The 12,720-nt window shown below is 49.1% G+C and overlaps 1 protein-coding gene across 9 annotated transcripts in view; it reads left to right on the forward strand.

Annotated features, from left to right (window-relative positions):
- The window catches only part of LOC144158761 (cell adhesion molecule Dscam1-like), a 172,348-nt gene that overhangs the window by 69,725 nt on the left and 89,903 nt on the right, over positions 1-12,720 (forward strand). The window contains exon 1 of one of the 9 annotated variants that reach the window (XM_077689896.1): positions 999-1,284. The exons of the other annotated variants lie outside the window; for them this stretch is intronic. Coding sequence (XP_077546022.1) covers positions 1,014-1,284 — 271 coding nt within the window. The 5' untranslated portion in view covers positions 999-1,013. Of the gene's footprint in view, positions 1-998; positions 1,285-12,720 lie in introns of those variants that run through there. 9 annotated transcript variants of the gene reach the window in all.

Consider the following 12,720-nt stretch of genomic DNA (forward strand, 5'->3'; position numbering starts at 1 on the left):
GCTTTCGTCGCGGTGGCGTTTTTTTTTTTATTCTTACTCGCTAAACACGCCGTGAGAGCAGAATTTAGTGCACAGTTAGTCGTTCCAAGACGGGGGAAAGGCAGATGCGAAGCGTTTATTATAGTTACAGGTATATCCGTACGTAAAAGACAACTTGGCGACCCTATTAAGGTAAACTGTGATACACTATTAGGGGGGGGGGGGGGGTGGCGCAACGGCAAACCAACTCTTAACACAGGTTCCTGCATTCTTGTACAAGAACTTACTAAGACATTTTAACCTTCATTTTTATCGCTGTATGCACCTACTGATACCACTTTCATAGAGCAACTGGTATAAGTGGGTGTATGTAAAATCAGCTTATAAAATTGCAAATGCGACGATACCCGCCGACGTCGCATCTGCTCTTCAGTTATCTTAATTTTTGTCATATTTTTGGAGCTTCGATTCATGATAACCACGTTCACGATCGTAAAAACGCGTCTTTGTTTTTCCTTCCGCTTTTTAGTGTCGTGTGCACCAAAACTGCACTCCACGCAGTAAGAAACCTTTAAAGAGACATCTTTATGATCTGAAGTGTCCGGAAGAGGGCAGGACGTGTATGGGGGACGGTGAAAGTGTGAAATAGTACCGACCCTCGACGTGTATTCGCGCTATGGGGGCAGCTGGTTCCAGCAAAACGTTATGATTCCGGCTTCGGCCTCGGAGTGGCGCTAGTCGTCCATCTCACAACTCGTGCTCCGCCGTGACGTCACCGGTCGCTCACGCACTCAGAAAAACGACCGCCTATCCAACCGCGGTGCCTTACCAGTAGTAGCCTGTGTGCGTTCCGGCACGAGATGGGTGCGACCATCAAGCTGAGTCTGTTTTTGACCGTGGGAGTGATATCTATCGCTTCGTGTACAAGCACCGACGACTCTGGTAAGTTAACTCTTACGCATTTGCCGATGTGCCGCCTCTTGATGTGAATTCTCACGAAAAAATGTGCTAATTTCTTAGGGCGGCCAGCAATCATGCCTTTCTCGTTCCAAAAGAACGCCAGGCTCGGACAGAAAATGACAGTCGCGTGCGTCGTCTCCAGCGGCGCGAACCCTCTACACTTCGCGTGGACACATGGCGGGAACCCAATCACCAGCACTTCGAGGAGGCACGTCAAGACTGTCTCGGAGAACGTGGCCGCCCTGACCATTGAAGCCATCGGCGCTGAGGACCTCGGCAACTACACGTGCACCGTTTCGAACGCCGCCGGAAGCGCGAGCTACTCCGCGGTTCTTGTTGTACAGGGTAAGCGCCTGCGCAGTGATTGATAATTTTCGGCAATTTTGCAGCCGCCCGAGAGGCACTAGTCAACCACCTATTGCATTTCCGAAACAATAAGTGCGGAAGCATCCATTTCCACGATCTCAAATTTTGATGTACGATTCAGTGTGAGGCCGTTATTCTGGTACAGCGGCCTCGAATGCACAGCAGTCGTGCATACAGCGCCCCATGTGGTTCCCGCACTCTCGGAAATTATGCTTTGCAGCTGCGTGCATTGATTGCCAGGACTGATGACTTAGCCAGCCCTAAGTTGATTTGCTGTTCCCAAAACACAGCGAAGTCCTCTGGACGTTGAGGCCATCATGGTTGCCTTGCAGTCGCTTGTTAGCTGTACAAGACACCCCAATCTCTCATCACGCGCTTTTTTTAAGTGCAAAAGCAACTTCTCGTCGCTGTATTACGCCCCCATCAACTTATACGGCAAGCCAAGGCTTGTCATTCAATTTATGCGCCTCTTAATGGCCATTACGTGATCATGAGACAGAATGCTGGACCAGCTACGCGGTATCACTTAGAAATTAAATAGGTGTTTTGTTTTTTGTTTTTTCTCGCGCGAAAGCTGTCTTTGCTCTACGCTTCACCATGTGGCGCTAGTTGTCCGCACTTTACCGCCGGCCCTCCTCAGCGTTTTGTTTCGCGATGCCGAAATCTCAACTTCGGCCGCCGTCCTTTGGAAAGGACGTCTCTCGTACGCGAAGTCATCGTTCTTTGACCCATTTACCGAGCATTATCATGCGCATTTCATTCGTACGCCTACTTTATCTCGCCGCGCTTGTCGTCGCTCCCTGCTCGTGCAGTAACGGGGGTAAGCCTACATTTTTTTCGTGATAAACCTTATCCTTTTACAGTAAACCTTCGTTATAACTAAGTCATGGAAACAGGAAGCTGACTTCGTATAAGCAGCGATTCGTCAAAAGCGCGAAGCATTTGTGCTCTGCAATGCATTAGTTGGGACAGTGGAAAACTTCGAATAAGGCGGGAGTTTCAATTAAACGATTTAGGTATAACGACGTTTTACTGTAGTTTTACAAATGTTGTTGCTGAGACGTATGAGAGGCTTGGAATCTACTACTGCTTCCAGAGCCACCCCCACATTCAACCGTTTGCATTTCCGAAGAATCCTCCACCGAACCCCAACATGGTCATCTCCTGCAACGCCCATATTGGAACAGAGCCGATCAATTTCGTGTGGTTCAAAGACGGCCAGGAGCTACAGTCAGCGAGCAAGGTCAAGGCGAAGATCATAAGCGAGACTGTGAGCATTCTGACCGTGCCAAGGGTGTCGCCTGAAGACGTCGGAAACTACACCTGCAAAGCTACGAACCGATTTGGAGAGACCAGCTTCACGGCCCCGCTTTTACCCACAGGTCAGTGCTAGTAATCAGGCCGGCTAGAAGCGCTTCCAACTGCAGGTGTACTCCAGAAAGAACGCCCAAAATCGGTGGGTGTTAACAAGACGAAGATGGCTGCGATGTGCGGATTAGAGGCCGCCGTAGCCAAGCGGTTTCGTGCAATGCGTGCCGACTGAATGCAGCTGAAGCACAAACTATACGTCCTCCTGCGACGCTTTTCTCCGGCCCTTCTACCGGGTGAATGTTCATAGATCATGCGCTGCGAGCACCAACGGCACCTAATTGAAGACGCCGTTTCGGCCGGAGGTTCTGCGTACGATGTCTTCATGCGTTGTTAAAACGAAAGCTTTTTTAGTGGGACCGATGGCGTCCTGTAAAAAAAATAGCAGTGGCTTAGCTCTGCTATGCCAGGATATACGTAGTGGGAGCTAAGGTTCAGCAATACAGTCCAATCCAGTCGAGTCCAGTCCAGTCCAGTCCAGTCACTGCTCCTCGCGCATGCTCAGCACGGCTCTTCGCGAGCCGCGCGAAACGGCTATCAAGCGGCTCCGGTGCAGCGTCAGACTTGGCTACTGCGCAATTGAGGCGCACACCTGGGCACGCGCCGGTGCCAGTGCGTCTGCCGCGGATGTGACGCAACACAATCCACTTTAATCAAATCCAACCCAATCCAATGTCCCTCGCGCTTGCGCAGAACGGCCCTTCACGACGCACGCGAAACTGTTCAACCTCGGCCAGTGTAGCTTACGCTACAAAAACTAATGCATTTCCCCATAGACTGGTTAATCAAATGAAAAGCTCTGATAAGATCTCTGAAACCGGGCTTCCATCGTGTCAAACCGGTTAGTTGAAAATCGCGAAACGGGAACGGTTCTAGATGAGACATTACATACATCGATGATGAAGGAGTACAATAGTAGCGTATACCTTAATCTCATAAACCAGGTAACGGTATACATTCAGATCGCTCATGGGTGCTTTACTTGGTGTGCCAAAAACCGTCGCGTGGGTTCGTTCTTCGGTTGCGATTTGGGCCTTTGGAGGTTTGACGATCGAATGGGCGCACTTTAAGCGACGGTTGGACGCAATTTTAGCTTTTGCGCTTCTCTCATCTGTCTTTGAGAAGGAGTGGTAACTTTCTTTACCATTGTTACAAATTCCTGAGTCGTTCTACCTTGCCAAGAACATCACTCTGGAGGTACCGTATGACTGTCTTAATTGAACGCCCCTAATACACTTTATGAAGGCACTTATGAAACGGATGAAGATACTTTCTTTATATGTGCTGTTACATAGATCACGAGTCGATACACATTCAGCAGACGCCGGAGCAGTGTTGTAGGTAACGGCGTTCCAAGGAACGGCGTTCCTGGAACTTGTTCCTTTTTGGAGGAACGGAGGAACGCCACCGTTCCATTAAGGGCCAGTGGAACTGTAACGGTAAGGCCGGGTTCAGACTGCGACCGCAACTGTCGTAATATCTTTAAAGAATGACGTCATTTCACGTCTCAACCAACCGAACTGCGTGACACGCCGTTTTTTTTTTTTTACGCCATAGCTCACGATATGGCTGTGAGCGCGAGGGACATTGGTTGGATTGGCTTGGATTTGGATTGGATTAAAGTGGATTGTGTTGCGTCACAGCGGCGGCAGACGCACTGGCACCGGCGCGTGCCCAGGTGTGCGCCTCAATTGCGCAGTAGCCAAATCTGACGCTGCACCGGAGCCGCTTGATAGCCGTGTCGCGCGACTCGTGAAGAGCCGTGCTGAGCATGCGCGGGGAGCAGTGACTGGACTGGACTAGACTGGATTAGACTGAATTGGACTGGACTGGACTGGACTCGACTGAATTGGACTGTATTGCTGAACCTTAGCTCACACTACGTCGGTACGTAGTCTGAACATAGCCTAACTCGTTAGGTTTATGAAGGAACGGCGTTCCTTCTGCAAACGTTACATCGCTAGGATTATACTCCAAGGCTCGAGTACAGAAATCAACAGGTCGCTAGTGTGTTTTTCTTTCCATAAGCTCGCCAATTTGTCCGCCCTACAGCGGAACGTGCTTCCTCGAAGGTCAAGGGCAGAAGAAAAGCAACGCAGCGGGCCGCAGCTTGTGCTAGCTTTCATGCCGGTTTAGCTTACGCGACGGCGTTCGACGGGTGAATAGCGCAGCCACGAGAATGCTTTTCACCTTTCATAATTTCTCTGGGGAGGCCAGGAGGCGAGTCTGGCCGGTAGAATCCGCCTCTTTCATTGCGGTGTGCTGCCACCTAGCGTGCCTAGCGGAAGTTGAAGCTGTAGGGTTTACCGGCGTTTCCTCCGGCTGCGTTCTCGTTGTATGCACGGCAATCCCACATTACGGCGAGGAGCAGCCGAAGTTTTTCTTCTGTGTTGGTGTTATAACGCCTTAAGATGACAGCCCCTGGTCATCACATAATACCAGGCGGCTTCTTATCACTGAATGAGGGCTGGCAGAGAAATCTCGGACAGATCCGTGTGCCGTCCGAGTAGCAGAGCGAGCCCGATGCGCGCATGAGATGCGTCGTCGGCGTCGCTCCGCCCACTGTTTTTGCTCCATGGTTAACTACGATGATCGCTGAGCTGAATTTGTAGATTCTGCGCGTTTGTTCACAAGAAATGGATAAAGCAAGCAATCGTGAAGCGTTTTCTGCCTTCAGAAACAGTCCGCGCACACGCCAGCCGCGCCTGACAGCTCGGCACGGCACACTCAGCGGCTCGAACCGGCGCAGACCACGGTAGCAACCGCGCTTGTCGCTGCTCTTCTGAATCAATCTGATCGCTAAAAAGTTCCACATGCGAAAAAGTAGGTGTTAGTGTGGTGAAAAATTGTGCTAGGGATTGTTGTCAGGGCTTATTTTAAAAGCGGCGATCAGATATATCTGCCGCGATGCAAGCCTACGCTGACCACCGGTCGCCGCGGCGCGCGGTGCGCCGAGCGGCCGAGAGATGGCGATACCTGCGCGGAAGCATCGAAACAGGCTACGCAGATGTCTTGGTCACCGATCGCTCAAACGGCAGTTATAACAGTTCCACATGCGAGAAAGGGGATGATAGTGTAGTGAAAAGTTGTGTTGAGGATTGTCATTCGCAGTTGCACAGATAGCAGCGATCAAATATCCGCCAGGATGCTAAGCGTAACGTTCCCATCACCCGAGCCGACGCGAGCGACGCAAACCCATCGCAAACCGCCGTAGCCGTTCGCGTGCGGCCGACGGGAAGCGATAGAGGCCGACACCGTTCCCTTTTCGCCACTCTGAGTTACAGCGGAACGCAGCACAAGTTGTGGGCATTGTTCCGCGCACAACGAGCACACACAAAAAATCAAACGATGTAAATACAACCACGACCTCTTCCCGCTTGTGCGGGAGCTGTGGGGAATGTCGTCTGCTGCCCCTACTGGACTGCTTAGGGACTTGGCCGCTAGGGGATTGCGCATGCGCGGTGGGGTTGTGAAAGAGGCGGATTGTACCCTGCCGGGGAAAGGTTGTCCAAGTCCGATCGGCGTCGCAGTTCCCTTGTGAAACCATCGTATCTGTATATTGTCAGGGGTAATGACTGCATTAGGGCGCGCAAGGCGCGCATGCATTGTTGTTGGGGGAGCTGTGCTTCCTGTGAGGTAATTCGAAGGATCACCGGTTATGGGTCTCGGGATGTTGTCTTCCTGGAAGGTGCAGAGTGCGCGCGCAGTTCGTCACGGCTCGGTCTATCGCCGATCTGGCGGGAATGGGTCGACGGGAGAGCCAGGTCCGTTTGTATCGCACGCGTCGTGTCGACAAAGGACAGGAATTCCGTCATTTTTGGGCCTAATTTCATCGCGCGCCCGAGAGGCCGCCCGAAGGTCGACGGCCAGCGTTCAGAGTTGCTTTAGTTGGGCGATTTCAACCTGCGTTATACTTGTGCTTTCATGAATACCTGGTAGTGAGAGTAAGAGTGTGGATCACGTGATTGTTTGTGTGCAAATATCTGGGTCTTCTTTACCTGGCCAATCAGCGGCCGAGTGTGTGTTAGCTACTAGGTCCTCGAGGCGTGGTTTTTGTGTAATAAAGCCGAAGTGTTTCGTGTTCTTGGACAGTCAGATTTGATTTGATTTTGATTGTGGGGTTTAACGCGCCGACGCGCAACGCAGGCGATGAGGCGCGCCGTAGTGGAGGGCTCCGGATTAATTTTGACCACCTGGGGATCTTTAACGTGCGACGAAATCTCGCACACACGGGCGTTTTTGCTTTTCGCCTCCATCAGAAAAGCAGCCGCCGCGGCCGGGAATCGAACCCGCGACCTCGTGCTCAATAGCGCAACACCTTCGCCACTGAGCCACTCTTGGACAGTCAGAGTGAGAGCTAGAAAGTCGATTTAGGGAAGCTTGAGTCCGGTCAGTTGACCGAACGAGCGTGAACGAGGAGCCCTTCGTGAGTTAAATATGTTTAGCTGAAATCATTTAAGCATTTCTCTTTTTTTTATGTGAACTTTGTATATCAGGGGTGCGCGCATTTAGAAGTGTCTGAAGTTTGTCCGGTGCTCCCTGAAAAACTTCTTCTACGAGCGTTTCTTTGGATTCTTTTCATCTCCAGATAATGTGCTGCCGGCGGTGTTAATATTCGTATAATATACGTAGTTCGGTGTGAGTTTTAATTTTCGCTCTTTATTTCGCCTCTGGATTATCCGACACCGTGTTTTAATTTTTAAAAATGAAGTGTAACGTTAATGTAACCACATGTTCCAATGTTCGAGGTGGAACTAGAACGCGTTCCTTTCGCAATAAAGAAACTTGTAACGGGAACTCGTTTCAAAATTGGGAAGGAACGAGGAACGAGCTTTCGTTCCTGTTTTATAGGAACGTGTACAACACTGCCCCGGAGGGCAGACCTGTGGTCAAAATTGATACCAAATGGACGGCTCCAGCGATGTGAAACATTCCAACGGTGACCATTGAAGCAGTAACGGCCTAAGACGAAAACTCGCACGTGTATCGTCACCGACGATACTTGTGTAGCACGCACACCGTAACATCAAAGCTCTTGTTTGTAGGTGAACGGGTGAGGGAAAGCCAATGTTAGTCCTCTCGGACCTTCAGCTTCATTCAGCTCTACCTTCTTGCCTCACGATCTGGCAACCGCTCGTCCGATTATTATCGCTGTCAATTCGAAACGGTTCATTTGAGACGGCGTTCCTCTGAAATGCTTATTAAACAGCTGTAACTTCTAGCTTTTTTTAAATCCGCCGTGAATAGCGTATGTACAAAAGTGCAACGAATAGTGCATTTACTGCGCTGTACGCTACTTGTAAAACTCGCTTCCATTGTGGCAGGCACTTAATACTGCAGTCATACTAAAAATAAACAAAAGTTCATGAATAAACGCGAAAATATTTTCCGTGTATGAATACGCCAATGCTGTAAAGTTACCCAGTTACAAAGGGTGTGAAGCACGCGAGTACCAAATACGCTGTTGTATCAAGGCGCCCAATTTAATCCGACTGGATGCATTTGGCCTACTCACCACGGCGTGGCGCTAGTTGTCCACATCGTGATGCCTCCACTTCATTTTGTACTCAGTGCTCTCTGTATTTTCGACATTTCAACTTCATTCTGGCTCCAGTCTGAGCAGTACGCGCTGCACAACGTTCCGTCGTACTCCTGCCGCTGCTGCAAGCTCACTGTTATGGATCCTTTTCCCATACTCGCACTGTATGCGACTCTCCTCTTCATCACTCCGTCATTATGCGGAATCGGCGGTAAGCGAATTCCTTTGTGGAGAAACTGACGAGAATTCGTCAGTTTGTATCAATCTTTCTCCATGCTGCTCCAACTTCGCCATTACGTACTTCCGACATTCCGCTGTTTGCAGAACCGCCTCAGATACAGCCTTTCGTCTTCCCGAAGAACTCCCGGCTCAACTCAAAGATAAGGATCTCCTGCAGCGCTCACATCGGAACGGAGCCGCTTAGCTTCGCTTGGTTTAGGAACGGCCGAGAGCTTCGTCCACAAAGCAAGGCCTCGGCAAAGATGCTCAGCGAGACGGTTAGCGTTCTCACGATACCTGACGTGTCACCCGATGACGTGGGCAACTACACCTGTGAAGCGGCTAACCAGCTCGGCACGGACAGCTTCACAGCGGCGCTGTTGCTCACAGGTTGGTGTAACCGCCTCAACCAAACGCTGAAAGTATCTAGGCGCTCGTTTCAAGCATGCGTCGAAGGAAACTTGGCTTAGAAAAATTAATTCGGCAATGAGTTTTCTCGTGTTCCCCTTAGACGCCTTGTGACGTAGAGTATGACGTCACAAAGCATGAAGACCGGGCATCAAATCGAAAATTCTACCGAACAAAAAGCTTGTCCGGTGGACGGTCAGACGTGTTCCTCTGATGTTATCATAAGGCTTTCTAACAAGTCTCGCAAATCCGGTTGCATTTTGTGTTACGTCACGAATCGCAGAGAACTCTTCGGTCGGCGACATTAAGCCGATGGCCACGTGTTTTTTGTTTTCCAGCAAACAGGCTTCGCCGCTGTGCTTCCTATATCATGAAGTTACACAATTCATATGACGAGCTTCTTGTTGCTTCTAGCGTATGTTTAATGGTGGGTTACAGTCGCTCCGACATTGATGACTGCGCCGTAACCGCTCGTAAAACTGCATCGTGGTCGGCTCCATCCCTTGGTAGCAACGTCATTTGTAATAAGAGAAAACGGCGCGCCTCGCTTTTACCGAGTTTTAGAATCTCCATAAACCATCACATAGTATCCGTCAAAAGTCTCCAACCCACTTGATTTCAAGAGATTTCAGTAAGCCTCTGCTTTGAATTGTTAGTGACCTGAAAACTTAGCATAGCCTGAAGACTATTGAGCAAGACCGTAGCTGCTTTCTCCCCCTCGCTTCTGCTTTGTTCTGTGCTGCGTCCGGTAACTCCTGACGTTTAATCAACAAATGACCCCCATGAAGTCAGGCGTCAACACAATCAGTCCTTTATAAGCGTTACAAAATACCAGTGATCGTAATCAAATCTGGCCATCGCCCGGGACTATCCGAAGTGATTACGCATGCGTGAGGTGTGCGCACGCCTTTCGTTATATAGTTCGGTCGTTTTCAAACACGCCGAATGGCACGCCAATATGTGAAGGCATTCAGGGACATGTGTCTTTAGTCACCACCCTCTCACCACCCTCTATATAAAATGCTGAGTAAACTACAGCTTTTCTCGATTACATCGACTCAGTTGGGATTCTACCACAACTGTCCAGTGCAAAGTTAACCGACTCTCGCCAGGACCAGTTAGGTCTAAATGACGCAGAATGCAGAGTAATGGCGGAGAGTCCGCAGTGTCACAAAGGCTCGTGTCTTCTAGAATGTTACACAGCAATTGTACTGAGCGAACTGCTCAACTCTACGCGAAGACGGCCTCCAAGACTACGCACAGCAGGGAATTTTGAAAATTCCCTGCTAAGTAGCTAAGACGTAATGCTACTCTGCTCCAAGGCGCGGTTTTGATCTCGACCTCAGAGGCTATTTTTTATGAAGAAAACAACAAAATGGAACCCCCCACGTTTACAGTATTTCGCGTACTTTTAAGGGGGACGCACCCGTACGGGACTCCCTTCGTGACCCATCGTGCACTAATACGAAAAGCTTTACAAATGCATACCTATGTTCACAACGTCCTAGTTCGCTTATTTTAGAGATGTGTCACTTCTTTAACAAAATGAAAAATAAAATTCTTGCTTGCTAGACAGCTAGCGCCATCCAGTGACAACTGGATAAACCAAAATGAGTTTCTTGTTTGTTTTTCAACTCGGCAAAGAAGTTATATATTTACGAAAGAAGCAAACTAGGCCGTTGGGAACATTTCTATGTATTTAAAACTTTTAGTATCGGCACACGATTCTTTTTTAACCCGTTGGTCATGAATGAGTAAGTCATATAGGAATGTGATCAGGTGGGTCCCCCCTTAGGTACCTAGGCAGACGGCTGAAAATAACTTCCCTCTAATCCGGTGCGCTCCACTTCCCGTGTGATACGCCAATTAAAAAGTGCAACCTTAAACATATCCCTTTTCTAAGGAAACCATGAATACTAAGAAAAATACTTTAAAGCCCTCAAAAACGAAAAAGGCGGGAAATTTCAGCTGATATCGTCCATATTTACGCTTTATGAAGCACCTGAAGGGGGGCGCGGTTGCCAGTTGTATGAATGACTCCGAGGTGGCGCTAGTCGTCCACTCGACAAGTCATGCTGCGGCACTGGCGTCATCAGCCTCCCTGTTCTCCCCAGTTCCAAGCATCAGTCGCACTACGTACGCTTAGCTAGTGCACGCACGTCGGGCTTTGATGCTACGTTCTCGATATGGCCTCCCTGCTAAGTACCGTTCTGATCGTAGCGATGCTACTCTTCACTCCGTGCATTACCAGCGATTCCGGTAAGCCCTCCCGAACAGATAATCGAAGCATGTGTTCCTGAGCCCTCGCTGGCACTGATATCTGTTGTCCAGGGCGTCCAGTCATCATGCCGTTCTCATTCCCAAAGAACGCTGTTCTCCGACAGAAGACCACGATCACGTGCGTCGTTTCAAGTGGCGTGGGACCATTCGAGTTTGTCTGGACCCACGAAGGTAACAAGGTTGCCAGTGATTCCAGAAAACACGTCAAGATTTTCTCCGAAAGCGTCGCTGCCCTGACCATTGAGGCGATTAGCGCTGTGGATTTGGGCAACTACACGTGCACGGTTTTGAACTCCGCCGGCGGCGCCAGTTACTCTGCAGCTCTTTTCATCGAAGGTAAGATCAGTACCGAGGAACGCTTATTACTCGCTTCCTCGAAGCTCCAGCACGCCGGCTGGACGAGATAGACAGAAATGTTCATTTTATGGACTTGACTAGTTGATGTGACGTTGTAGGGCAAACTTTATTAGTGAATGCATTCTCGTAGACGAGACCTGAAACAGCATAAACCTTAGCTCTGCAGCCACGTCCCTTAATTAAATAACGCCATTTTTACACTAGAAGTCACATTTAACTGCCCCATTGGAATCCCATTTTTTGAACCATAGCAATCTGCTACAGAAAGTAACGCCCGCTGAACAGTTTTACAGCCGCGTATTGGTTCGTTTCGGGTCGTTATAACACAATTGCATAACGTAATTGCTTTTCCATTTGAGAGCCACTGTGGCTGCCCAGGGTCATTGTGGCACCTTCCAGATTCAGGAAAGACTTGCCAGCGTGTCCAAAGCAAATGCTATTGATCAAGCGACCGGTCATCCTATTCTAAAAATAATTTCGTTTCTTGCAATAACTTACGTGCGATGGCTGAAACGGACGAAGGCATCGACACATGTGGCGTTTGTGACAGCACTCAGAATACTGAACTACTGTTGGCGATGACTCGTTAGCCATACTATTTTTAACGGGGTCATCTGTAACGCTTAGGCATTCTACGGACATACCGCGCCCAGCGCTTTGTTTGCCTTGTCTTCGGGCACTCCGAGCAGTATTAATTACCAACGCTCGAGCTTCTCCGCTGCAGCGACACTCGGTTTCCGAAAATGTAAGATTTCATTTTAGAAACCATTTACTGTCCCTTTAAATTTTCCATTGAAAAACCTGCACACAGTCCGAGCTGTCTTCTTTGTTGACCTGGAACGATTTAATAATATTAATTGAAATTCGCTGTTATTATAAAAAGTTTCACATCAGTTTCATTGCTTGCTTTCTTTTAAGAATGCAAGGGATTTCAACCTCTGTTCAGCTTTCTTGCAAGAAGTCCAAATCCACATTGCTTGCTTCTGTTGGTGTGCATCTCCAACTGAAAGGTTTATATTAATTGCTCGTACCCACCAGAAAAAAATTGTTGGAGACAGTTTTCCGTGCCACTCTCGACAGTGTAAATACTGCTAATTCGGACTTTGAAAACAAAGTTCTTAGGTTCAAAACAGTGATCTCTGTGCTCAACCATTGCGAACGTCCTGCAGTGGTGGCGGTGGTACCCACAACAATAAAGCAAACTACAGGTGTTTTTGTAAGCTTACTGTCCTATGCTTATAAGC

Source organism: Haemaphysalis longicornis, unplaced genomic scaffold (assembly GCF_048455015.1).
Source record: "Haemaphysalis longicornis isolate Haplotype H1 unplaced genomic scaffold, Haemaphysalis longicornis Haplotype H1 scaffold_10, whole genome shotgun sequence".
Classification (NCBI taxonomy): domain Eukaryota; kingdom Metazoa; phylum Arthropoda; class Arachnida; order Ixodida; family Ixodidae; genus Haemaphysalis; species Haemaphysalis longicornis.